Here is a 25,358-nt window from a genome sequence, read left to right as displayed (position 1 = left end):
GCCCAGGTTTGAATCCTGGATCTGCCACTTACCAACTCTGTGCTGCACCCAGTTTCCTCATGTATAAAATGGGTACAGTAACTTAGTATCGACCTCAAAGGGTTGGGGTGAGGACTGACTGAGTTAATACTTTTGACGTTTGAATAGAGGTGGTAGGAGACAAGGTTGGAATGGCAGGCCAGGGGAGTCAGCTGGGACACTGTGATTTTACTGACTAGGGCCTGGGTTGGGAACCGACATGGGAGAGAGGTTAGTGGGCTGCACAGCACTTTCTGGAGAAACAGCAGGGCCTGGGCACTTAGGGGTCAGACTGGCAAAATCATGCATTTTCATAAAGCAGCACATTTGGTGGGGTGCTTCTGTGGAATATCCAACACATCCACCTGGAGAAACACACTTTGGTCTGAGACTGAGGGAGCAGAGCTGCGGAGGGGCAGGCAGGCCAGGCAAGACCTGGCCAGCCCTGAATTGGCCACAGCCAGCTCTGGCACCCGGGACCTCCTCTTCACCATTGGGCTGGTTCCCTGCAGTGTGTACACGTGCAGAACCTTTCCCCAAGACTCGGACTCCTGAGTAGCTTCTGTGGTCGTCACGGGGACTGCCTTCTTTTTTTGGTTTCTTTGTGAAAGGCACCTTGTGCACCATCAGCAGAGTGGCCGCTGAGGTGGTCACATAGCCTTCTTTTCTGTCTAGGACCTGAGGATCAGCGCAGTGTTTGCTTAAATGGACTGTTTTGTCTTTGATACTTTGGTGAGTTTTTTTCCCCCTGACAAAGTGTGATCAGCTACTCAGGAAGGGGGTGCCCGGTCTGCGCACGGTGACTGGAATAGGAAAGGTGGCACTAGACCGAATGTGATCACTTTAGGACACTTTGCTGCATTTCTTCATTTGGTTATGAAACTCGCATTTGGAAACTTTAAAAGCTGTTCTTCGAGAGCCAGTCTGTTGGCTCCCAAGGAAGGGTGCCTCCATGTCTGCCTTTCGGGGAAGGTGGCCTCTGCAACTGCTGGACAGCTTGCATGGGATCAGGGGTGCAGAGAGGGATGAGGGACCCAGCTCAGGCACGCGGCAACCCTGGTGATCACCGGCAAGGCAAATGCTGTAGCCAAGTCCCCCTCACATGCGCTGTGAAGTTTTTTCTTCATACGTCTTTGGATTTTTTACTTGTTATAATATGCAGCATATAGTACTTTTTTAATTAAAGGGAAAAATTGAATTACAGAACTTTAAAAAAAAGAGAGGTAGTATGATCTTAAAGTATCTCTAAGTGATACAAGAATAAATGGTTTTAAAAGCACGAATCTCTCAATTCTGCAAGCACTTCGGCATGTAAAGATTCCCTCGTCACGCTGTAGGACCTGACACACTTATTTGTTATCATGAGTGGATACTTTTTTCCTCATTTTGCTGCCTTTCTGGGTATTAGAGAAAACATCTTGCTTCTCTGTTATTAGAAACAAGTGCCTAACATGTATTTAATTCATTCTGTCTCCACCATTTCTAGGTACTTACCAAATAACAGATTTCATGGGGTTGCATTTCTCACTATTTAAAAAACTGCCTTATAAGAGGTATCAGGAGCGTAGAAATTTTTGTATCCAAATTTTTGTAATATAAGCCCTATACTTATATTTCTGGTAATCTATTCTTTTTTTGTTTGTTTGTTTTTGATATGAAGTCTGGCCGTGTCTCCCGGGCTGGAGTGCAATGGTGCCAACTTGGCTCACTGCAACCTCCGCATCCTGGGTTCAAGCGATTCTCCTGGCTCAGCCTTCTGAGTAACTGGAGTTACAGGCACCCGCCACCAAGACTGGCTGATTTTTGTATTTTTAGTAGAGACGGGGTTTCGCCATGTTGGCCAGGTTGGTATCAGACCCCTGACCTCAGGTCATCCACCCACCTCAGCCTCCCAGAGTGCTGGGATTACAGGCGTGAGCCACCGCACCTGGCCTGCTTCTAGTAATCTATTCTAAGGAAGAAATCTGAACACATGCACATGTCAGGCAAAAAGATATTTGTCACTACATTTTTTTTAATAGCAAAAAGTAGTTACCATTTAATTTCCAGCAGTAGAGGATTTGTTAACTCAATTAGATGATTGAACATAATGAAGCAAATAGAAGTGCATTAAGTGTAGTACCTTGTAGTTGTGGGAGGGGAGTAGTGTAAACTGGTATGATTGGCCAAACCATGGAGTGACTTCCTGTCCTCTTACTCTATCTTCCAGTGTTTTGCTGTGCGTTCTCTGGGATGGGTAGAGATGGCAGAAGAAGACCTCGCCCCCGGTAAAAGTAGTGTTGCGGTCAACAACTGCATCAGGCAACTTTCCTATTGCAAAAATGACATCCGAGACACGGTCGGGATTTGGGGAGAGGTAAGTGGCGCGGAGAATGATGTCCGGCAGGCTGTTTGCGTTCTCCTGTGTTTCAGGAAGCCCCACAGCTCGGTGACGTGGTCCTAAGGGGCTCCGAGGTGTTTTTCAGGTGTCTTTTCCCATTAATGCGGGAAGTGTAGGCATGGTGCCCCCGCGTGACTGATCCCTCAGCACTGCCAGATCCCAGTGAGGACTGGGGCCTGGAGAGAGAGCGTTTCTCAGTAGCTAAGTGACACAGATTTATGGGTGAGCATTAAGGACCCAGAACTCCCCTAAACATGCCTGCAAAATGGGATGTGCCAGTCTGTAAGAGCAGTTTTGCAGACTGGAAGAAGGACCCATATTCTCAAAGGGGAAGGTGACTTCCACACATACACACAAAAATGTTGATGCTTCTACTCTAAAAGTTGACAAATTATCCTTTTATAACATTCTTCTTTACTTACATTCTGAGGAATCAACATTATACATGAATTGTGGAATTGATGTTTATATATTTCTCCCTTTTAACAGAGTGATTACGTTTTGAAGTGTTAGTTGAGATAATTTCAGAAAGGAAAGAAGTAAGTACAGATACCAAATGTGTATAAAACTCACATCAAACCGGAAAAGCTGTATTCCTGGTGTGCCCGAGACCTGTAGAAAAAGCATTTTGGGAGCATCTTGGAATAGTGTTTGCTACATGAATAGATGCTGTTCTCTCTGCTTCTAGTGAACAGAGCAGTGGTTGAAAAGTTTGCTTTTTGGTTGAACTGACTGGAACTCCACTCACATTTTCTCCTAGCAGCACGTCTCAATGGGAGGTAGGTTTCCAAGCCTTTCCATGGTGGAGTTTATCTGCCTTAAAGTGGAGCTGAATCACTGCATTGCCAAGCTGACTTTTAGATTCCAGGCATAAGGGAGAACTGGAAGAATTTTCTTCCATCCAAGAAAAGCCATTTAGACTCTTCTGTTGTTTGACTTTACTGTCCTCTCTCACTGCATTATCTCCCATCCAAATACCCAAGCATGGCTGGGCATGGTGGCTCATGCCTGTAATCCCAGCACTTTGGGAGGCTGAGGCAGATGGATGACCTGAGGTCAGGGGTTCGAGATCAGCCTGGCCAACATGCTGAAAACCCGTCTCTACTACAAATACAAAAATTAGCCGGATATGGTGGCATGCATCTATAGTCCCAGCTACTCGAGAGGCTGAGGTAGGAGAATCACCTGAACCTGGGAGGCAGAGGTTGCAGGGAGCCAAGATCATGCCATTGCACTCCAGCCTGGGTGACAAAGCGAGACTCCATCTCAAAAAAAAATAAAGAACAAAACCCAGGCCTGTGTTTCCACCAAATTCTCCACCTGTTTTCTCTCTCCTTCAGTCAAAAATGCTGTTCCTTCTTGGCCAGGATTTACAAGGAAGGTGGTTGTGATTTATACTAACGTGTGAATGACTGACCTTTAGAGGAGCCGTAGGTCTAAAGCAGCATGCTCCAGGCTGTGTGAATCTGTTTCACCACAATAGTCGACACGAGTTGTGTTTTCTGCCAGTGCTTTCATCCATAAATGGCTTAGCTGCTCTTGGGGGAAGATTTGAGACCAGGCTGGATCTCAGCTGTAGACACAGGCCACAGCTTCAACACTGGCAGACAGAGGCACCAAGATACCTATCTCTGCCTCCCTGAGCATTAGAGCTGTATTTCACTCTGAGAATGTTTGGTGGGAAACTAAAACATTGTTCCCAAAAACTATACCAGAAAGCAGTTTATCTGTTTCACTTTGAGATTTGAAGACCTACCAAGAACCCTCACTGTTCTGCCAAGCCAGATCTTCCATCAGCAGTGCCATAGCATCTAGATGACCTTGAGGAGAGAAGGTGTTTCAGCTGTGCAACAGATATTTAATGATGTCCTAAAATTATGCCTGGGAGATTGCAGGGGGAGTCAGTAGTCTGGTGTTTCTGCCCACAGAAAGCCAACACAGGTGGGGAGATGGGACACCGGAGTGTAAGACTCCGGACAGTGCAGGAGCTGAGAAACCTGGGTGTTCCCCCATGCTGGGATCCCAGCAGCACCCACAGGTTATGTGTCAGACCTTGAGCAAGTTACTTAAACTTTCAGTGTCAGTTTCCCCAACTGCCAACTGGTGATAGTAACAATCCAAGCCCTCAGAGGGCAATTTAGAGAGATCGTGAGCCAGTGCACCTTAAGCATGTGGCCTAATGTAGTCATTTAAATGTTAGCCATCGTTAGTGCTGAGAAATGTCACGAAGCTGTGCCTGCTGTCTGCCGGGCAGACCACACAGCTAGGAAGTGGTATAAAAGCTGAGAAGAAGCAGGTATCGTTGTGGGTCTGGAAAGGCCATCGAGGGGATGCTTGGTAGGACCTGGCCAGAAGAATGGGGAGAGGGGGTTCTAAGAGTTTGATGGGCACAGAATTAGTGAAAGACTAAATTCTCCAGGGAACCCACCATTAGCCTTTTGTCATAAAGATTCAGAAGTGTAAATAATTAAATTTAAGAGCAGCCTGGAAAGCAGGATGGGAGCACATTTCAGAGGACTCAGAGAGGGAGAGAGAAATTGGGTGTATGAGAGAAAGCTGAAAGGTATCAATATTCTTGTCCAGAAAGGAAATTTCTTGGGCAGACAAGTTACAGACCGCAGGGTGACTTCTTTTGATGGCTGACACAGCGTTCTTGGATGCCACACGCAATTAGGCTTTCCAGCCTGCATGAGGAAGACAGCGTGTTTTCTCATTGTGTCCCAGGGGAAAGACATGTACCTGATCCTGGAGAACGACATGCTCAGCCTGGTGGACCCCATGGACCGCAGCGTGCTGCACTCGCAGCCCATCGTCAGCATCCGCGTGTGGGGCGTGGGCCGCGACAATGGCCGGTGAGTCCCCAGGTGGGGCAGTCCGGGTCACCTCGCCCGTGTCCCTGTTCTAGCTGAACACCAAAGCATAGTCTCGCAGCATTTCACCGAATACAAAACTCATGTAGCCTCTGTATAGAAATGTACAAAATGAAAGCGTGTCTCTAGTTCCCTGCCTCTTAAAGCCTCCAAACTGCTTCCCTTCCTGGCTTCTGTGTCTCAAATCTTTTGTCAATTCTGACCCTGATCCTGCCTTCCAATTCTGCATGTTTCTCCTCCTGACCCTCCTCATTCAACCAAGTTTCCAACCCAGGCCATCTGAACCCCTTTTTCCCCTCCTCTCTGCAGTCTTTTTAAAATTAATTCCATTTCATTCAGTTGAGTCTCAGCCATTTCAGAGGCTCTCCTGCTGCTGTTTTCTTCATCAAGGGCTTACTTGAAGGGGGACGTTGTACAGCCTTTCATCACAAGCCTCAGGTCATTAAATCATGATCTCAGGAATTTCCGGGGTTTGAGATTGGCTAAACTTTTTTTAACACTGGAAAGGTCTGGTCTTATCAAAATTCCATTTGATGTATATTTTTCTGAAATCCCACTGAAAATACGTTATTTATAAGAAATGAATCTTAGATGTGTTACGAATTTTCTGTTCTCCAGGATGATTGGAAACAAGGAGTTCCAATTTTCAAGTGCATATTTTAATAAAGTAGCAGTTATACAGACTTTATAGTCAGAGACCATTGTTAAGTAATTGGTCTACATTAAATGCAGTTAATTCTTAAATTATAGTCAATCTTTGGCAATTCCCAAGGTACTAGAGCATCTCCTAGCATTTAGGGATGAGCTATACGATGATAGCTTGTTATTGCTTTGTTGAAAATGGACAAGAGCATTGCAAAAGAGGATAAAAATCCCAGACAACAGAGAGCGGCTCTCCTGAGCTTATGGTTCTGTTTCTGAACATTCTGCTTTTTTATTGAGTCATTTGGTCTCTCTAATGGGGGTGTGGTCTACCTGGGCTTATGACAGCCTTTGTCAACCAACGCTGGGCATTAGTACGTTTGATTCAGTTCCAAGTCCTAAACCAGAAAGGAAGGATTATGGCCAAGTATTCATCAGTTAAAGAATAAGCATTTATGCTGGAACTAGACGTGAGAAATGGTCTGCAAAAGAGAGAGCTAAAGTGTCTTTCTTCTCACTGCCGATTGGATAAGCCTTCCTGGTAGCACAGTTGCATCTTTGAGCTTTTCTAATGGAGTAGTGAATGATGACAGCTGGGCCAGGTGCTTTGGGGGAATGGGTGGATGGATTATGTGCACACACCTGTCATTCCCTTGCTTGCCAGAGCTGTAGCCCTGGAGAGATGCATGGATTAATTTTACAAGGAAGCTCTCTGATGATGTTTGGTCATCATTAAAAACATTTAGCTTTGGTGGAAGGCCCTGGGTATAAGATGCTTGAGCTTTTCCTGGTTCCTGTCCTCCATGTTTGTTTTTAAGGCAGGAACCAAGGTGTGGAGCTCGTTACATTACATACGTGTACAAGTGGATGAGCTTGGGTTTTCTTAAGGTCAGATTGTCAGTGGTTTGTATTGATGAGGTTTTCAGCTCACCCTAACTCTTTAAAGTAAGGCCAAATGCTACATGTCTGGAAGGAAACAAATGATTCAAACTCTAGTTGACAAAATTATTCAAGTTTTCTGAACCTCAGTTCTCTCATCTGTGAAGTGAGGATCATAATAAGGACCACAATACATACGTATATGTGCATGTGTATGTATGCAGTAATCGGTTCAGTGATGGAGACATGACAGGTGCTTAATGAATGTTAGCCCTTGACTTTTAAACACATGCTAGCAGATGCAGCTAATGACATGGCTTCCTTTTAAAGACAGTGGAGGTTGGAGAGGAGTCAGACCTCAGGGAGACTTGAAGTACACTTGATCATGTGATCTAGAGGATGAGAGGCTGTTCCAGACCCTAATGAGTTCAGTTGTCCCACAAAGCAGGAAGAGCTTCCCACTCCCACTCCCTGATGAAATCAGTGTGAATTAGGTTACATTGCCTTGGTTATGGCTTTGAAACGTGGGCTGTATTACTCATGTTCTTATTCTCACTCAGTGTTAGCAGATGAGTGTAATTTAGAAATACACTCAGGGCTCCACATAGCTAGCAGGACCTCAGCGAGATCATGGGACGGTTCCACATAGCCAACAGGACCTCAGCAAGATCATGGGAAGGTTCCATATAGCTAGCAGGACCTCAGCAAGATCATGGGACGGTTCCACGTAGCTAGTAGGACCTCAGCAAGATCATGGGAGGGTTCCGCATAGCTAGCAGGACCTCAGCAAGATCATTGGAGGGTTCCGCATAGCTAGCAGGACCTCAGCGAGATCATGGGACGGTTCCACATAGCCAACAGGACCTCAGCAAAATCATGGGAAGGTTCCATATAGCTAGCAGGACTTCAGCGAGATCATGGGACGGTTCCACGTAGCTAGTAGGACCTCAGCAAGATCGTGGGGTTGTGGGTGCCTTCAGCCGGATCGGCATGGAAACAGCAAATTTTAAAAGTGTGTTTGCCAGTGAAAGGTTCGATTTCTCCCCATTGGTCCCCTGAGTTTCCATTCCCCAGAAGAAGGGGCCTTTGTAAAACTCCTGCTTTTTTTACTTTCCTTTGCTTTTGATTCCTTTTTTTTTTTTCTTTAACAGCAATTTACAAGAGCAAATTCAATTTGTAATGTTGCAAAGGAAAGGAGTTTTCACTTTGCATGAATAAAACATAAAAGTATTTCATTTTGCTCACGAAAAACGAGCCCATTTTGCATTCTCTTTTGTAACTTTCCTTGCTGAGAAAGTAGAATCTCTTTGGGGATTTCTTGATGTGGTTAAAATGAATGAGAGAAGTATGTATTATGCCAGACATGAAGGGCACAAAATCTTTCTGCAAATCCAGAGTGCTTCCCTGAGCCACGTAATTTCAGAAATTATCAAAGTATTTTGGATGTAACATTTTTTTACGGCTTTCAAGTGGTTTTGATTTGCTTGGAAGAAATTCCCTCAGGAATGAGTTTACTTTGCATGAGGAGGGGATCGGCTCTGACACCCCCACTAAGCCCCAGGGTTGAGTTGGAGAGACCTTTTATTATGAACAGCACGAGAAGTTGAGTCACATCGGATACCGGTCTTCTGTGGGGTTTTGGTTGTCACATGACTAGGCTGAAGTCTTTGTCTTCTTGAGAGCCATGTCTATCTTTATTACGGTGTTTCGTGGGGCCCATTTGCTTTATTGCCTGGTAGAGTGAGGGCTGCCTCCTCTTTCTTGGCCATAGTTGACTTTTGTTCCCTTTGATCAGTGAGGTAAATGTCATGGCCCCTAGAGACGGAGACTGGGGAAAGAGGTTTCGTGAGCTTTGTCTTTCCAATCCAGTTCAGCCCCAGGAGCCACCCAGGTTTGCCTGCTTTCCTCCTGCCCTCTATGCAAAGGAGGACGTATGCAGGTGTGTGCACTGGGCCTTAGAGATGGCATTTCTGCCCTTGGCGACTGAGGCCAATGACCGAATGCTTCCTTTCTTCTTGTCTCTGTGGGCCTGCCAGGCTACTGTCCCAAAGGTGAGTTGGGAGGGATGTCCCCACCCAGTTTCAGGGACCTATGCTAGCTTCCAGCCTCAGCGTTCTTCTTATTCACTCAGACCCTGGCAATCACCTTCCTCCTTATTTTTTTGCAGAAGTACCAAAACCAAGCAAACATAATTTCTTTTTTTTTTCCTTTTTGAGACAGAGTTTCATTCTTGTTCCCCAGGCTGGAGTGCAATGGTGCAATCTCAGTTCACTGCAGCCTTTGCCTCCCGGGTTCAAGCGATTCTCCTGCCTCGGCCTCCCAAGTAGCTGGGACTACAGGTATGCACCACCGCACCTGGCTAATTTTTTTTGTTTGTTTAGTAGAGACAGGGTTTCACCATGTTGGCCAGGCTGGTCTTGAACTCCTGACCTCAGGTGATCTACATGCCTCAGCCTCCCAAAGTGCCGGGATTACAGGTGTGGGCCACTGTGCCCAACGCAAACATAATTTCTGAACACAGGGAACTTGGAACAGGGACTCCCCTCTTGCCTTGTGGTTGGCACAGGCTTATCTTCTGGGTAAGGGCACAGAGATCCTTGTGTACTTCACCAATACGCCCTAGAGTCTGCTAATCCAGCTGTTTCCCACAAGAAATGAAAATGATTATTGTCAGAGGGTTTCAGACCCCATAAATGGCATGTTTCCAAGAGGCTTCCGTATCAGTGTACCATGAGGATTAATCAGGTAAGATGTTCATGGTTTTCCCTTGAGAAAAAAAAAAAAAGATTCTATAGTCACTTGGGAAACTGAGTTAAACTAAGTACACTGGGCCCTCTCAGAGGTTTTCCTATGCTGAGATGGACTAGGACTCTGCAAAAGAGCATTTCCCAGTCTTGGCTGGAACCTTTTCCTTGGTGGAAACACAATCACATGGAACACACTTCAGGAAATACTGCTCTCGTTAGTAAATTCATTCATTTAAATTCGTGGCAACATTAAAGTGCTCTTTTTGATTATTAAGAAAAATAGGAATTACTTTTAATGAATATTATAAGTGGAGACCCCATTGGGCCTGCTCTAATGAAGATAAAATGTCTTCATAATGAATAGCAACTATGAGAAATACACTCACCCATCCAAACCCAAAGAATGGACTTAGAGGCATGAAGAACAGTGAAAGTGAGACTTTTTAATAACAGTCTTGCAAGATCGGGTATCTGGTGGGCAGGCACACCTAGGATAGTCACAACAGGTAATTTATCTCCTAGCACGCCAGCCCCTCCCCCAGTTCCTCACTGGCCGAGTACTATGGGGCTACGATCTTCCTGGATGTTGCCTGAGTTTCATTATCCCCCTTGTAAGGTTATACCCCATTCCCTTCCCCACTTAATTTTCATTTCCCAATAACAAAACTTTCTTCCCTTTAATGGGCTGACTCCTCCTCTACATTGTTAGCTTATTGTGACTTTCTAGGTGCATGAACCATGTGGTGTGTTACATTTGCAAGCAGGCTGCCAGGACTTAGATTTATCATGCCTTGAAAATGGACCATTTAAAATGTTTTCTCACACAACCATCAACAGTCATGATGTGTGCAAGTGGTTTTTAAACAGTTCTTTCTTACTCAGTGTTTACCCTGCGATGTTGCTTATGCTTACAGATTGTGTAGCCAAACTTCTCTTCCTAGAAGGTGTTTAATACCTCTGTTTTCTGGTTTTGATGAACAGCTTTTAATAAAATATTTCTGTGTCATAGATTATTCATAAATTTCCAAATAAGGTTATCTTTGACTTGATTGTTTTATCTGATTATGATCTCAGGAACTTTTGTCTAAAGAATATAGTCCCCACTGTACCGAATTTTTTCTCATATTCTCTTCTAAGATATTCCCAGCTGTTTTTATCCACCAAGACCCTGGCTCAAGATGTTTTATTTCTTTTTATTTTTAGAGACAGAGTCTTGCTCTGTTGCCCAGGCTGGAGTGCAGTGGCATGATCATCACTCACTGCAGCCTCCAAATTCCTGGGCTCAAGCGATCCTCCCGCCTCAGCATCCTGAGTAGCTGGGACTACAGGTGTTTTTTTTATTTTTGTAGATACGGGTCTCACTTTGTTGCCCAGGCTGGTCTTGAACTCCTGGCTTCAAGCAGTCCTCCCACTTCGGCCTCCCAAAGTGCTGGGGTAGCAGGTGTGAGCCCCTGTGCCTGGCTAGGTTGTTTTTAAAAAGGCCTTCGTCACACGTACTTTATGTTCTCGTTTTCATGCCAGTGCTGTTCTGCTGCTTTGTTTTGACTTCTTTTGAAAACACTGCTGAATTTTGGGGAGGAGTTCAGGGATCCTGAGGAATATTGGGATTAATTATTTAGAATATGCAAAACTTTGACTCACAGGTTTTTAGATTTAAAAGGTGCTTTAGTATCAGTGTCTTTCAGTCTCTTTATTTTAGAGGTTAGGAAACTGAAGACAGAAGAGCGTGATTACCTTAGATGACCCATGTAGTTCATGGCAGAGCGAAAAACACACCCCAGGTATTTTTGCCAGCCCAAATGGGAAGCTACTCTATTAATCTTGACAAGAGATGGTGAATGGTCTAAATGTCCCAGGGTTGGCAGGGGAGGAGAGGCTGGGTCTATGTCCTAAATACTATGCTAGACAGCAGCAGGACACAGAAGGCAGTGGCATGGTCCCTATCCTTACAGTCTGGCTTCTTCATTGAGGAGCTAAGACCACATGAGTGAATCGAAAGCAAAGGTGGACACACCATGTGCCTGAGGACTGTTTTTGTGGGTCCATGAGCTGAGAATAGTTTCCACATTTTCAAAGCATTAAGAAAAAGAATGGGGGACCCAGGTATGGGAACTCAGCACAGCCCAACTCTTCACAGAAAGAACATTTGAGTAATAACATACTCAGAATGGAATGAGGCGATCTTTGTAGCTGCTGTATATAGAAAGACGTTGCGGAAAAGGCCCATTTTTTTTGGCAGTCTCTATTTCCTTTCCTAACTGTGTCTTCTACTAGCAGCATTTGGGGGTACCTGAAAGCACTGCTCAGCCTTGCTACTGTTCCTTAGAGCTAAACTTGAGTAAGTTTTTCTTTTTTTTAAGATGGAGTTTCACTCTCGTTGCCCAGGCTGGAGTGCAGTAGCATGATCTCAGCTCACTGCAACCTCAGCTTCCCAGGTTCAAGTGATTCTCCTTCCTCAGCTTCCCAAGTAGCTGGGATAATAGGCACGTGCCACCATGCCCAGCTATTTTTTGTATTTTTAGTGGAAGTGGGGTTTCGCCATGTTGGTCAGGCTGGTCTCGAACTCCTGACCTCAGGTGATCCGCCCACCTCGGCCTCCCAAAATGCTGGGATTACTGGTGTGAGCCACCGTACCCGGCCATTTTTTTTTTTTTTTTTAAAGGAATGAGGTCTTACACTGTTACCCAAGCTAGAGTGCAGCGATGTGATCATAGCTCACTGCAGCCTTGAACTCCTTGGGCTCAAGTGATCCTCCCGCCTTGGCCTTCTGTGTATTATAATAGGGTATAGGCCAGGCTGCTGCCACAAGTACTCTGCAGTCCACTGGCTTCAGTGCCAGAAGTTAGTTCTCATGCCACAGCTGCAGTGGGCACCACCACCTGGCAGAACAGCTCTGTGCCACTCAGGGGCTCAGGCTCCTTCCAGATTGTTGCTCTGCCATCCCTCAATTGTCGTCCTGGCCTGACCAAACCAAGTGACTTGTCTCCAAGTTGAAGACACCTGGAACTTGCACACCTCAGGTACACTCACATTCCACTCACACCCCACTGGCCACACTCAGCTGCAAAGGACTCTGGGAACTAGAGTCTTTAGTTGCACAGACATTTGCCAAATGTGCAGTTGAGGTTGAGGTTGTGGTCTGTGCAGCTCAACCACCAAAGAAGAAGTTTAACAGCTAATGTTCTGACACAGCGTGAAAACCAATCGCCTCAAGTTTCTCACTCCCACGGCCTGTTGCTTCCTGTACTAGAGTCATTAAGCAGCTGTCCCCTCAGCTCCAAACCCACACTTCCGCACTCAGCTTTGTGATGCTGGGGCTGGGACTCTGCAAACCATGCTCCTGCTTCTCTCGTCTGCTACCTGTTAGACTGACGACTGTGCAGCACTCGAAGGAGAACTGCCAGGTGGAGGAGGAAGGAGGAACTTGCTCCCTCCTTTGCTTCCTGTTTCTCTGAGCACCATCCTAGAAACACATCTTTATCCCAGTTGCATCGGTTCTGAACCCAGTTTGCAGTTTCTCCAACTTCACAGAAATGCAGAACTGGCTTCATCACATGCCTTCTTCAGAGATTCCAGCACAATCAGCAGTCAAGCCCACTTTTTAGGTCTCGGTCCTGGCCCTGGGGTCCCTCCTTCAAGCCTGGGGGCACCACCAGCAGCCAACAATGCCTCTTCCTCTGCAGTCAGAGGTTTTTCTCCAGGAGGTTCTTCCCAGACGCTTCCGTGTTTTAATGATTACAACCTCTCTCCTCTCTTCCCTCGGCCCTGCAGATCAGAGCCCCCCTCTTGCAGTTGCAGCCTCCATGGGAGCTTTCTCAGGATCCCCTTTTGCCATTGTAGTTACTAGTTAAAATTCTTTGTGCTATTCTCCATTCAAATGACTGGTGTGGTTTCTGTCTCCTGCCTGGTCCTGCCTGTCCCCTCCCTGGTTGACCTTTAAGATTGAATTAGCACTGAATAAAAGGGACAGCCACTCACACAGTGCAGAGTCTGTCCGCCATACGGAGGGCAGTCAGGAATGCTTTTCTGAGCAAGCCAGTGTGGCTCTTTCTGTTTAACTACACCACACTGCAGGTGACACCGCAGCCCCTGTGCCAAGGAGGCTTCCCTTCTAAAGTAGTAGAAACTGTCCGTGATAAAGGGCAGTGTTTTAGGTGACAGTGATTTAGAAATGGGTCTCAGCTGGGCGCAGTGGCTCACACCTGTAATCCCAGCACTTTGGGAGGCCAAGGCAGGTGGATCACTTGAGGCCAGGAGTTAGAGACCGGCCTGGCCAACATGGTGAAACCCCATCTCTACTAAAAATACAAAAATTAGCCAGGTGTGATAGTGCACACCTGGAATCTCAGCCACTTGGGAGGCTGAGGCAGGAGAATTGCCTGAATCTGGGAGGCAGGGATTGCAGTGAGCCAAGATCACGCTGCTGCACTCCAGCCTCAGTGACAGAGCGAGAGTCTGTATCCAAAAGAAAAAAAAAGAAAAGAAAAAAAGAGAGAGAAAAGGAATAATGGGTCTCTCTTATTTTTGAGCTGATCCGAAAGTTATCTCTGTTTCTTCTTGGTCATCGTTTTTTTTTTCCCTAGGAGTGGTTAGGTGGGGTCTCGGTTTGGAAGAAGTAGAGTTTCCTGATGACATCTGGTAGGGGATTCTCTGAGCCAGGCAGTAATGAAAGATTGATGGAATTCCAAGTCTGCCGATGAAAGTTTAATCTATGGTATGTGCTGTCTTGCCTCAGAGAGAAAAGTCTTCAGGGAGGAGCAATAATTCTCTCCCTATACTACAGTATTGTCTTGACCTCTAGAGTTAATTTCTCTTTAATGCAGCTCCATGATAAGCAAAGGCATCACGATTTACTTGACCATTTTGCTGACTTACACTGTGGTTCTATTTTATCTCTTTAAAAGTGGCTTCCCTGCCTTCCATTAATCATGATGGGATGCTTGCGATACTTTCAGCACAGAATAACCTTTAAGGAAAGACATTGTAAGTGACTGTCCAAGAACAGTTTCCCTTAGAGGAAAGTGGGAGGGCATTTTCAGACAGATCGTTCATGGCGGTACTGTCCCTGTTCATGAATATATGAAGACGACAGTTTCTCCTGAGAAATACATCATCCATTTTGGTAACTCTGGCTCAAAGCGTAGTTCAGGATTTCTTGTGAACATGTTTCAGTAACAGCCAGTGAAGTGTGGGGGCTTGAGGCTGTTGTGTCAAGACAGAGCAGAAAAGTCTGATGATGATCTCTGAACAGCTTCCATCTGGCACTTCCCCTGAGTCCTGAGCCAGACAAAGGATGGGCCTTTCTGGATGCAGAGCGAGGGAGATCCATCATGTTTGATTCTCTGTGTACATCCTCAAAGTGCCATGATCTTCTTTGAATACTTGGAGCATCCCAGGAAGAGAAGAGTCATTTGAGTAAAGAAATAGCCTAACAACCCATGTAAACATGGATGAGTGTCTTTGAGAACAGAGGAAGTCGTAACCATGATAACCCAGAACTTACGCAGATGTTCAGTGCATGGTTAGGTGCTTGAAGAATTACTAAAAGCCTTGTGTTGTTGCAAAGGAAGGTGCAGTTACCACTTTTCATACACGAGTTGTCACCTGGAATATTTTTACTCAAATGTCATCATCCTGATGATTTTTGGTTTCCTGGGGAGTCCAGTGACTATGAACTTAGTGCAGCACAGTTCGTCACTGGGGAAGAAGAATTTGAGAACATCAGGTGGAACTCAAGGAGTCTTATTGTGTATAATTATGTCAAGTTTTTGAGAGCTAGAGAAGGTCAAGAGAAGGAATACTGGAGTAGGAATCTCACCATTTGCAATGTAATCGTGCCTCTTCCCTTGCACTGAGGCTGGGGTACTCTGCGTCCCACTCTCTCCACCCGCAGTGGAGATCATCTCTGGGGTAGCTGAAATATGGAGGTGCTTTCATGCAAGGATCACAAGTGCCATCATTCCCAGTGGCACTCTTTTTATTAACATAGTAATATTTCCTAGAAATACTGTCCTGGGTCTGTTGGGTGCGGTGGCTCATGCCTATAATCCTAGCACTTTGGGGGGCTGAGGCGGGCAAATCACCTGAGGTCAGGAATTTGAGACCAGCCTGGCCAACATGGCAAAACCCTGTCTCTACTAAAAATACAAAAATCAGCTGGATGTGTTAGCTCATGCCTGTAATTCCAGCTACTTGGGAGGCTGAGGCAGGAGGATCACTTGAACCCAGGAGGCAGCGGTTGCAGTGGGCTGAGATCGTGCCATTGCACTCCAGCCTGGGCTGCAGAGTGAGACTCCATCTCAAAAAAAAAGAAAAGAAAAGAAAAGAAAAAAATATATTGTCCTGGGTCAACCATAACATATTATTAAAAATAAGGAGAAATTTAACATGAGAGCTTAGTATTATTCTCTTTTACTTTTAATATCTAGAAATTATCTCTAATTAGTTCATAGTGAGTCTCGACTAATGAGTTGGTGACTCTTCATAGAGTTCCCTAGAGCTATTTGATGCTGCCCTTCGAAGGCTAAAATTGTTGTTTAGAGCCCCTCAAAATGGCTTTGTATTTTTCTAACCCTCTTACGAAGTCAGAATTGGTGTTTACGTATCAGAGCTGTGAACTCAAGCCTTGGAATGGCTTGTGTTCGGAGGAGTTATTTTTTGATAGAGAAAAGTGAGAATGTAGGAGAATTACCCTGTCATGAATTTTCAGCTAGCCTTTGGGTGGACTGAAAAAGTCTTGGTCACTTGGGAGCCAAGGGTTCCTGCTGCTGTCGTACGTGAGTCCACGTGAGGCTGCACCAGTTTCCCTCTGGGACCCACGTTCTAGTCTCCTCCTGCTCACTGGCCTCTCTGTGAAGATAAGAAGACAGTAGAGTTATGTTCCCTGCAGTCCCTTGAAGCAGCACACATACTTTGGGCTCAGGCACTGGGTCCCATGTTTCTTTGTTGTAACTTCAACTGGGAATTCTGTTCTTCTTGGCTATTCCCCAGAGTGGCCTAGGGACGTGCTTGTTTGAAAAGGGAAGACAGGAAAGGAAATCAAAGACAAGAATTAGGAAATTGAATCCAGAGTCCTCAAGCAAGAGCCCAATTTCCAAGAGTAAAAAGGTCTTGGGAACAGAATCATGCAGGCGCGGTCATGGCAGCCAGAGGACGGAAACACCAAATCACAAGTGGGACCAAAGAAAACGAAGGGAGCCAGAGAGTTGACTTAAAATGGAAAGAATAAACCTCTCCAAACCCAGGAAGAATGATTGAGGCTATAAATAAAGGAACACAGAGTGAGGGACAGACTCATTCTGTCTGCTCTGACACCATTCACCCATCTAGAGGAGTGGGATGGGGGAGGGGAGAGTCAGAAAAATAAAACCCAGAAAATGTTCTCATTCAGTCAGAAATTTTATACCAGAAATAGTCCAAAGAGGAAGAAACATTTGAAAGTCCTGAGGCGGGACAGGATGAGGTAGGGGGCACAGGTACAGTCTCTGAGGGAGATCCGGACAGGAGGGATGGCAGGGACACAGTGGATGAAGACGGATGCTGACATGGCAAACAGACAGGTAATGTGATGGGGACGACAAAGCCAAGCAGACGCAGACGCCTTTCTCTCGTGGGCAGTGCGTTAGATAAGCTTCTGATTGCTTCTCTTTTTTTTGCTTTTTTGTTCTGTTTGGAATAGAGTCTCACTCTGTCATCCAGGGTGGAGTGCAGTGGCAAGATCTCGGCTCACCTCCACCTCCCAGGTTCAAGTGATTCTCATGCCTCAGCCTCCTGAGTAGCTGGAATTACAGATGTGTGCCACCACACCCAGCTAATTTTTGTATTTTTGGTAGAGATGGGGTTTCGCCACGTTGGCCAGGCTGGTCTCGAACTCCTAGCCTCAAGTGATCTGCCTTCCTCAGCCTCCCAAAGTGCTGGGATTACAGACGTGAGCCACCAAGTCCCGCCTGATGGCTTCTCTAGTGCTCAACCACCCACCCTGTCTTGCTGAGTCCGCCCCTTTAGGAAAACGTTCCAGCTGCATTTTCAAGGGCTACTTTTTCTCTGCACCAAGCACCCTGCCCACTGGAGAGCCATCTTCAGGCAGGGCTCATGAGCCTCATGCCCTGAACCCTGAGCTGCCCTGCCCGGGGTGTGGCAGGTCATGATAGAGTTAAGAGTCACTTTGCCACTGGACAATAGTTCCTGACACATGGCTCCTACCTCTCTGATCCCTAAATCCTTCTTGCCTCTTCCCTAAAGGAGAGCTCCTGAATGTGAATTTGTTGGAAACAACACCAGAAAACTGCAAGTCTCAGTCTTCAACTCAGCAGAATCAAATGTTCCTGTGTGGTCCTAAAACCAGGTCTGTCCCAGCAGGTGAACTAAACAGGGCACAGCAGGATGAGTTTGCAGGAATTTTATATATAGCACCGATGAAGGCATTAATGCCATTTTTCAAAGAGTTGACCCTTCTTTGATTACCAAATCTGTGAAATAGAGATTTAGTTCAGATTGAAAGTATCTAATCCCCTCTGACCCTGGCTGTCAGCACTACACCCCTACATGACCTACCTTTATACAAACCTGGAATGAGGATGGGAACAAGGATGAGAGGGCACATGTCATCCCTGAGTCCATAAGCAGCTTCTGAGCTCCAAAGAATTGAGTTGTCTTTTGAGAGAAGCCTCTTTCCTAACCACATGCCACAAGGTTATAGGGGGTGTGGCCCAACCTCGGCTAACCTAGGCTAGGCCACCTTTGCTCTCAGATGGGTAACAGCTGCCTGCTGGGATGCCAAGGCAAATCTGTTATACTCCACATTGGCCAAGATGGAGAGTATCATCTTGAAACATCCACACTCCTGACCCCATTTTCAAAGCTGTTCTTTGTATTCATTCTCCCGTGTTCTCCATTCATACATTCACTCATTTCAGTATGTGTTCATCCACTGGACTTACGCTGAGCCACCATGGTTAATGGCTCTGCCATCTAGTCCGCCATACAGGTCAGCAGTGTGGGAGCCCCTGACCCTGCTCCTGTGGGTCCTCCCCACCCACAGTGGTGGTCAGTCCTAAGGAGTCTACCTCCTTAATACCTAGGTCAGAGTTAAAAACAGGCAATCATATCGACAGTGTGTAATGATTCAAATATCCATCAGCAGGTAAATAGATAAACAAACCGTGGTGTATCGTACAACAGATATCCATACAGCAGTGAAAAGGAACCAGCTGTTGATACAGTCGGCCCTCTATATCTGCAGATTTTCTACATTGGCACATTCAACCAACTGCAGATGGGAAATATTTGGGAAAAAAAATACACAATGAAAAATAATACAAGTTTTAAAAAACAATACAGTATAACACTTATTTACATAGTTTTGCATTGTATTAGGTATTATAAGTAATCTAGAGATTATTTAAAGTGTACAGGAAGATGTGCATATGTTATATGCAAATACTGTGCCATTTTATATAAGAGGCTTGAGCATCCTTGGGGGTCCTGGAACCAATTCCCTGCAGACACCAAGGGACAATGGTGTACACAGCAACATGGTGAATCTCACAATAATTGTGCTGAGTGAAAGAAGCCAGATCAGAAAAAAAGGTAGTGTGTGATTGCATTTATGTAAAATTCTATAAATGCAAGGTAAACTAATTTGTGGTGACAGAAGGCAGTTCAGTGATTACCTGGGGAAGTACAGAAGGCAGGGATTATAACGAGGCAGGAAGCATCTTTGAGAGTTACAGATAAACTCATTATGTTGATGGTGGTAGTAGTTTCACAGGTACATATATATATGTCAAAACTTGTCAAATTGGATATTTTAAATATATGCAGTTTGTTGTGTATCAATTATACTCAATAAGGTTGTTTAAAATAAAAGTTTTAAAATATGCAGTGAGTGCATACCAAAGATTTATTTAACTCATGAGCCAGCTACCAACACCAGTTCAAAGGAGCCTAAGGAAGGCTGAGAATCTTCTAAACCTGATAACCAAGCCACCAGGAAGCACGTGTGCTTTCAAGAATTTGGAAAGGTTTCAAAAAACCTCAAGCCAGGAAGAATCACACACATACACAAACACACACGTACTGCTGCCTAGACACAGCCTAATAAAACAGTTGAAACCAAAGGCATAACACAAATCATAACAGCAGCTAGAAGAAAAGAGAAAATACTAGAATAGATGACTAAGGTGGATACAAAACTGATTAATGTCCTACTGGTAATGAAATCCTCACTTTTGGGTTTTTTTTTTTTTTTTTCTTAGCAGAAAGTTGCAAAAATTACTTGTAACATGTTAATGTTCTACAAATTAACAACTACTCTCCCAGAGTCTGAGCCCTAATCACTAACCAGAAAGTTAGATAAAAATACAATTCCCTAGAGCTGGGCTGTTCATTTCGGTGAAGGCCTTGAGCACTTGAAATCTAGCTGATCTGAATTGAAATGTGCTGTAAAGTATAAAATACATGCCAGAATTCACAAACATTGTATTAAAAAGATGTAAAATGTCCCATAACAGTTTCATATTGATTACACATTGAAATGATAGTGTTTTGGACATACTAGCTTAAATAAAATATTAAAATTAATTTCACTTCCATTTTCCAGTTGTTTAATGTGACTACTAGAAAATTTTAAATTACTTAATGTGGCTTGTATTGTATTTCTGTTGGACAGCACTGCCCTAGTGAAGTAAGTAATCCTTAGGAGGGTCTGTTAAGTATTGCTCTACTGTGACATTGAAAGACACAGTCCTCCTTTTGTCTTATTTCCAAGTGTTGGTTAATTTTTCTTAACTACTTCTTATGCCTGTTCCTCCACCCCTGATCTTTAGCTCCCATCTGTCTCTGTGTCCTTGACAATCTGCAACCCAAGTGATTTTTCTGATGGGTAAAAAGACATGATTCCCTGCTGCTCAGGATGGAGCCAAACCCCACGGTGTGATATGGCCGGTCTCACCCCTGCCTGTCCCCATCCCAGGCAGCACAGCTGAGCCAAGCACTTACCCAGCTGCACCGGACTGTGCCTTCACACACTTAGCTAACAAGAATGTCACACAACAGTTCTCATTTGCACTGTGTGCCCTGCCCTTTGATTTTTTTTTTCTTTGCTACTCTTTTAACTTCTAAAATGCCGTTTGTGACCCCTGATTGGTCATAGTTTGAATAACACTGAATCTTGGTCAAGTTTTCTAAGAAGTTTTAAGCTGAGCACTCTACCATCTTAGTAACTGATGTTTAAAGAAGAGGAAATTCCACACTCACATCGTTTTGGGAAACACTGTAGGCAATGTCCTGCTCTCAGAGAAAGCTCCTAAAACCTCAGCTGCTGAAGGCTCTGAGCTGTCCCGCAGTCAACACTAGATAAGCAGAAGACATATTATTGGCTTCGTTATCAGTGAACCTTCAGAGGGCCAGCACTTCTGGGACCCACCAGGTCAGAAAACATGGTTCTAGGGATTCTGAATGAGAACATTGTTATCTGGGCACAGGATAAGGAAGCTAGATTTTCAGACTTTCATTTACTTAGCCCCGCCCCTGCCTCCTGTGCCTTCACTGGAAAGTGTTGTGTTCTTATGAACAGTACTTCCACTGCATTCAATGCAGTAGTAAGTGATGATCCCATGATGGAAATCTCTCCTTCTTTGGTAATATCATCACCGAAGACGTCCTTTTTATTGTTAAATTGCCCTGGGATAAAAAACTGAAATGCAGATTTCTTTTAGATTTCAGTCTCTAGAAAATATTGTCTGTCAAAGGATTTGCATGTAAGAATTTGGTTAACAGGGAAAATTGTATACTTTATCATGTTTCCCTTTTTGCTACAAAGTTTCAAGTTAAATTAAACCCTCAATTGCAGTAATTAGATAGAATCATATAACATTGCTGTTTTTGTGAATCAGAAATGGTTGAATGTGGTTCCAACTAATATTTTGCCTAATTTATAGAATTACTTTCTCTTCCTTATATTTGGCTTTAAATTTTACTTTTCTGAATTTATGATAGGCTGTGTGTGCCTTTTATTGTAAGCCACTTAATTCTTTTGGGAAGGAAATGCCATATAAATTTTGGTAAATAAACAGAGTTCAATTGTAACGCCCCATTAACCAATGAGTGTTTAAAATACAGATTTTTTTCTCTGACTTCTCTATTATTCAATAATTGGGAAATGCTATGCATTCTAAAACAGGAGTATTTTGAGGATTTTTTTCCTTCTGTAAAATCCCTAAGCAGCTAAAAGAGCACAATGTTAAAAATTTATCTCTACAGCTAATTAATATTTATTGACCTATCCAAATGACACTTGTGGCCTTCCCCATTAATCAGAGAATCATAGTGTCATAGAACCACCTCAGCCCTAGAGGTACTTGCTTGCCAAACAAGTTTGGCAAGGAATCCCACCAGGAATCCCACTGTGAAGATTAGCAGCAATTGCTAAAAGCATTATAGCTAATGGATGCTGTGAAATTTCTTAATATATTTCCCCCAACAAATTCAGTGGCATAGTGTAATTGTCTCAGCCCCTTCTTACCTAAAGGAAATGTCCTGATTCATCTCTCTACAGCTTTGAGCTTGCTTTGTCTTCTTCACTGATGTAAGAGAAGGTGTAGAAGTTATTTATTAAGAAAAATAAAACCTGATACTATTTATTAAATTCACTAAGTCAAGGGTTGAAAATAAAGAGGGAAATTTTTTTAAAATAAAAGATAAGGTTTAAATATGTCTACCCTGTACAAATTAGAGTGCTTCTTTAAAAAAAAGAGAAGATACGTATCTTAAGTGGTCAAATCTTGGGTCACTTCTAATCATAACATTGTTAATCATTCTCTTAGGCCCCAGAACTGGTAGAGCAGATTATACCACAGAAGTATGCTAACCAGGGCAGGAGGATAGAAATGGCTCTCATCATCCATATAGGGTACTATCTTTTTTTTGTTTTGTTTTGTTTTGAGATGGAGTCTTACTCTGTTGCCCAGGCTGGAGTACAGTGGCACGATCTCAGCTCACTGCAACCTCCGCCTCCTGTGTTCAAGCAGTTCTCCTGCCTCAGCCTCCTGAGTATCTGGGATTATAGGCATGCAACACCACGCTTGGCTACTTTTTTGTATTTGTAGTAGAGACAGGGATTCACCATGTTGGCCAGGCTGGTCTTGAACTCCTGACCTGAGGTGATCTACCCGCCTCAGCCTCCCAAAGTGCTGGGATTACAGGCATGAACCACTGCACCCAGCCCCATTTTTTTTTAAACCTTTATCATTATAATTTAACCAGATTTCTTCCTGTGTATCTTACAGTGATCTGTAAAGTTGGCTTTCTTCATGTCCAAGGCCACATCTTCCTCATTCCTAACTTGAGATGTCAAGCCATGGAATTCCTTTTCTCCCTCCTTGTTCCTCTATTGATCCCATCTAGCTTTCTGGGGATTTACTGGACATTCATGTATTCAGTCCCTAGCATGTGTCTGCCACTATGCTTAGCATCAAGGATGTGGCCATGAATGAGAACACCATGGTTCTTGCCCTCATGGGATGTACTAAGAGGAAGAGACAGGTAATGACATGGGCCCATGAGTCCCATGAAGCACTTTCTAACATGACTGTCAAGCCCCATGCCAGTATTATGTGACATCCCTGTCCTTAGGACTTACTGCAGGTCCCGCCTGTTCTGTTAGCCTTTCTATCACCATTCGTGTCCTTCGGCACAGGCTAGGTTAGACTGTAATAACAACCAAAAATCTCAGTGGCTTATAACAACTCTTCCTGCTAAATGTCCATGGTAGGTTGGCTGAAGACACGGCTTCCTGGGTCATTGTCCTCATTCTCTGTCTAAAGCTGATGATACAGTCACTATCTAGACTAGAATATTGGCAACAATGGTGGCAGAAGGAAAAGATGCGCTGACTCTGAACATTTCTGCTGGAAATTATGCTTAGTACTTTTGCTCACATTTCACTGGCCAAAGCAAGATGCGTAACTGCGCCTCACTTCAAGGAGTGGGGAAATATATGCCACCCCTACAAATGGGAGTGAATCTTCACAGCATACCGTGCCCTGTGCTGTCTTTCACCTCTGCAGTCATGCATATCTTTATGGTACTAGATCTCTTCAACCTCGGGTTGTCACTAATGTCACAGATGTGTATGTCTCCCTGGTTAGACTGTGAATTCCTTGACGGCCAGTGCAATGTCTTATACTTCCTTGTGTGTGGTTCAACATGAGTGTTATATTTAGATGCTTAAAAATACTTTTGATTATCTGAAGGGGAGAATAATCAGAACTGTGCACGTTTTGACACAATGTTTTCTGGTTTACTGAAAGTCTCTGCACATTATCTCCATTAGTCCTTTCAGGACTATAGGGTGTAGCATTGTGTCCCTTTTACAGATGAGGAAACTGAGACCTAGAACTTCTACACGACTTGCTCAGTTTTATACAAAAATGTGGCTGAACTGTGTCCGAAACCATGAATTCTAAATGAATGACTCAATGTTTCCTACTCCTTTTAGCTGTTAATATGGACACTGCAGTTATCTGGTGTGGAGGCCCACATGAGGGAAGGTAGAGGAAACTTCAGAAAAGGAGTTGAGGCCAGGTGCAGTGGCTCATGCCTGTAATCGCAGCACTTTGGGAGGCTGAGGCAGGCGGATCACTTGAGGCCAGGAGTTCGAGACCAGCCTGGCCAATGTGGCGAAACCCCGTCTCTATTAAAAATACAAAAAGTAGCCTGGTGTGATGACCCGCGCCTGTAATCCCAGCTACTCAGGAGGCTAAGGCAGGAGAATCCCTTGAACCTGGGAGGCAGAGGCTGCAGTGTGCCAAGATGGCACCAATATACTCCAGCCTGGGCAACAGAGCTAGACTCTGTCTTGAAAAAAAAAGAAAAAAAAAAAAAAAGAAAAAGAAAAGGAGTTGAGAGTGCCTGAGCAGAATGGGGGTTTATCTCTTGGTACTTGGGGCCCAGCAGAGCTGGGGTGTACTACATAGCAATAACTGCCAGCTTGTACTTAGCAGGTCAGTGTATTTGTTTGCTGTAGCTACAAATTACCACAGATTTACTGACTTAAAATAACAGAAATTTATTCTTTCACAATCTGGAGGCCCAGAAGTTCAGTATCAGTCTTCTGTTGTTTTTCTCTGTAAGAGACAGGGTTTTGCTTTGTCACCCATGCTGGAGAACAGTGGCGCAATCATAGCTCACTGCAGCCTTGACCTCCTGGGCTCAAGGGATCCTCCCTCCTCAGCCTTCTCAGTAGCTGGGACTACAGATGTGCACCACCATGTTTGGCTAATGTTTTTTATTTTTAAAAAATTTTTTGTAGAGATAGGATTTCGCCATGTTGCCCAGGCTGGTCTTGAACCCCTAGGTTCAAGCGATCCTCCCACCTTGGCTTCCCAAAGTGCTGGGATTTTAGGCTTGAGCCACCGTGCCAGGCCTCCACATCAGTTTTCCTGGGCTGAAATCAAGGTGTAAGCAGAGCTGCACTCCCTCTGGAGGCTCTAGGGAGGAATCTGTTCCGTGCCTCCTCCAGCTTGTGGTGGTTGCCAGCATCCTTTAGCTGTGGCTACATCACTGTCTCCTCTTCCAAGTATGTAATCTTGCTACCTCTCTCTTAGAAGGACACTTAAGACTGGATTTAGGACCCACTCAGGTAATCCAGGATAATATCCTCATGTCAAAATCCTTAGCTTAATCACATCTGTGAAGACCTCCTCACCCCGCACCCCTTTATTTTATTTTATTTATTTTTTGAGACGGAGTCTCATTCTGTTGCCCAGGCTAGAGGGCAGTAGTGCAGTCTTGGCTCACTGCAGCCTTCACCTCCTGGGTTCA

The 25,358-nt window shown here is 44.5% G+C and overlaps 1 protein-coding gene across 1 annotated transcript in view; it reads left to right on the top strand.

Annotated features, from left to right (window-relative positions):
• Window positions 1-25,358, top strand: part of APBB2 (amyloid beta precursor protein binding family B member 2) — a 411,292-nt gene that overhangs the window by 319,340 nt on the left and 66,594 nt on the right. Inside the window, exons 10-11 of the mRNA XM_025385333.1 lie at window positions 2,228-2,374; window positions 5,123-5,250. Of these exons, the coding sequence (XP_025241118.1) occupies window positions 2,228-2,374; window positions 5,123-5,250 (275 nt within the window). The remainder of the gene's footprint in view (window positions 1-2,227; window positions 2,375-5,122; window positions 5,251-25,358) is intronic.

The sequence above is a fragment of the Theropithecus gelada genome, chromosome 5, assembly GCF_003255815.1.
Source record: "Theropithecus gelada isolate Dixy chromosome 5, Tgel_1.0, whole genome shotgun sequence".
Classification (NCBI taxonomy): domain Eukaryota; kingdom Metazoa; phylum Chordata; class Mammalia; order Primates; family Cercopithecidae; genus Theropithecus; species Theropithecus gelada.
The sequence above is the reverse complement of the archived record's forward strand: the minus strand, read 5'-3'. Positions and strand labels throughout refer to the sequence as shown.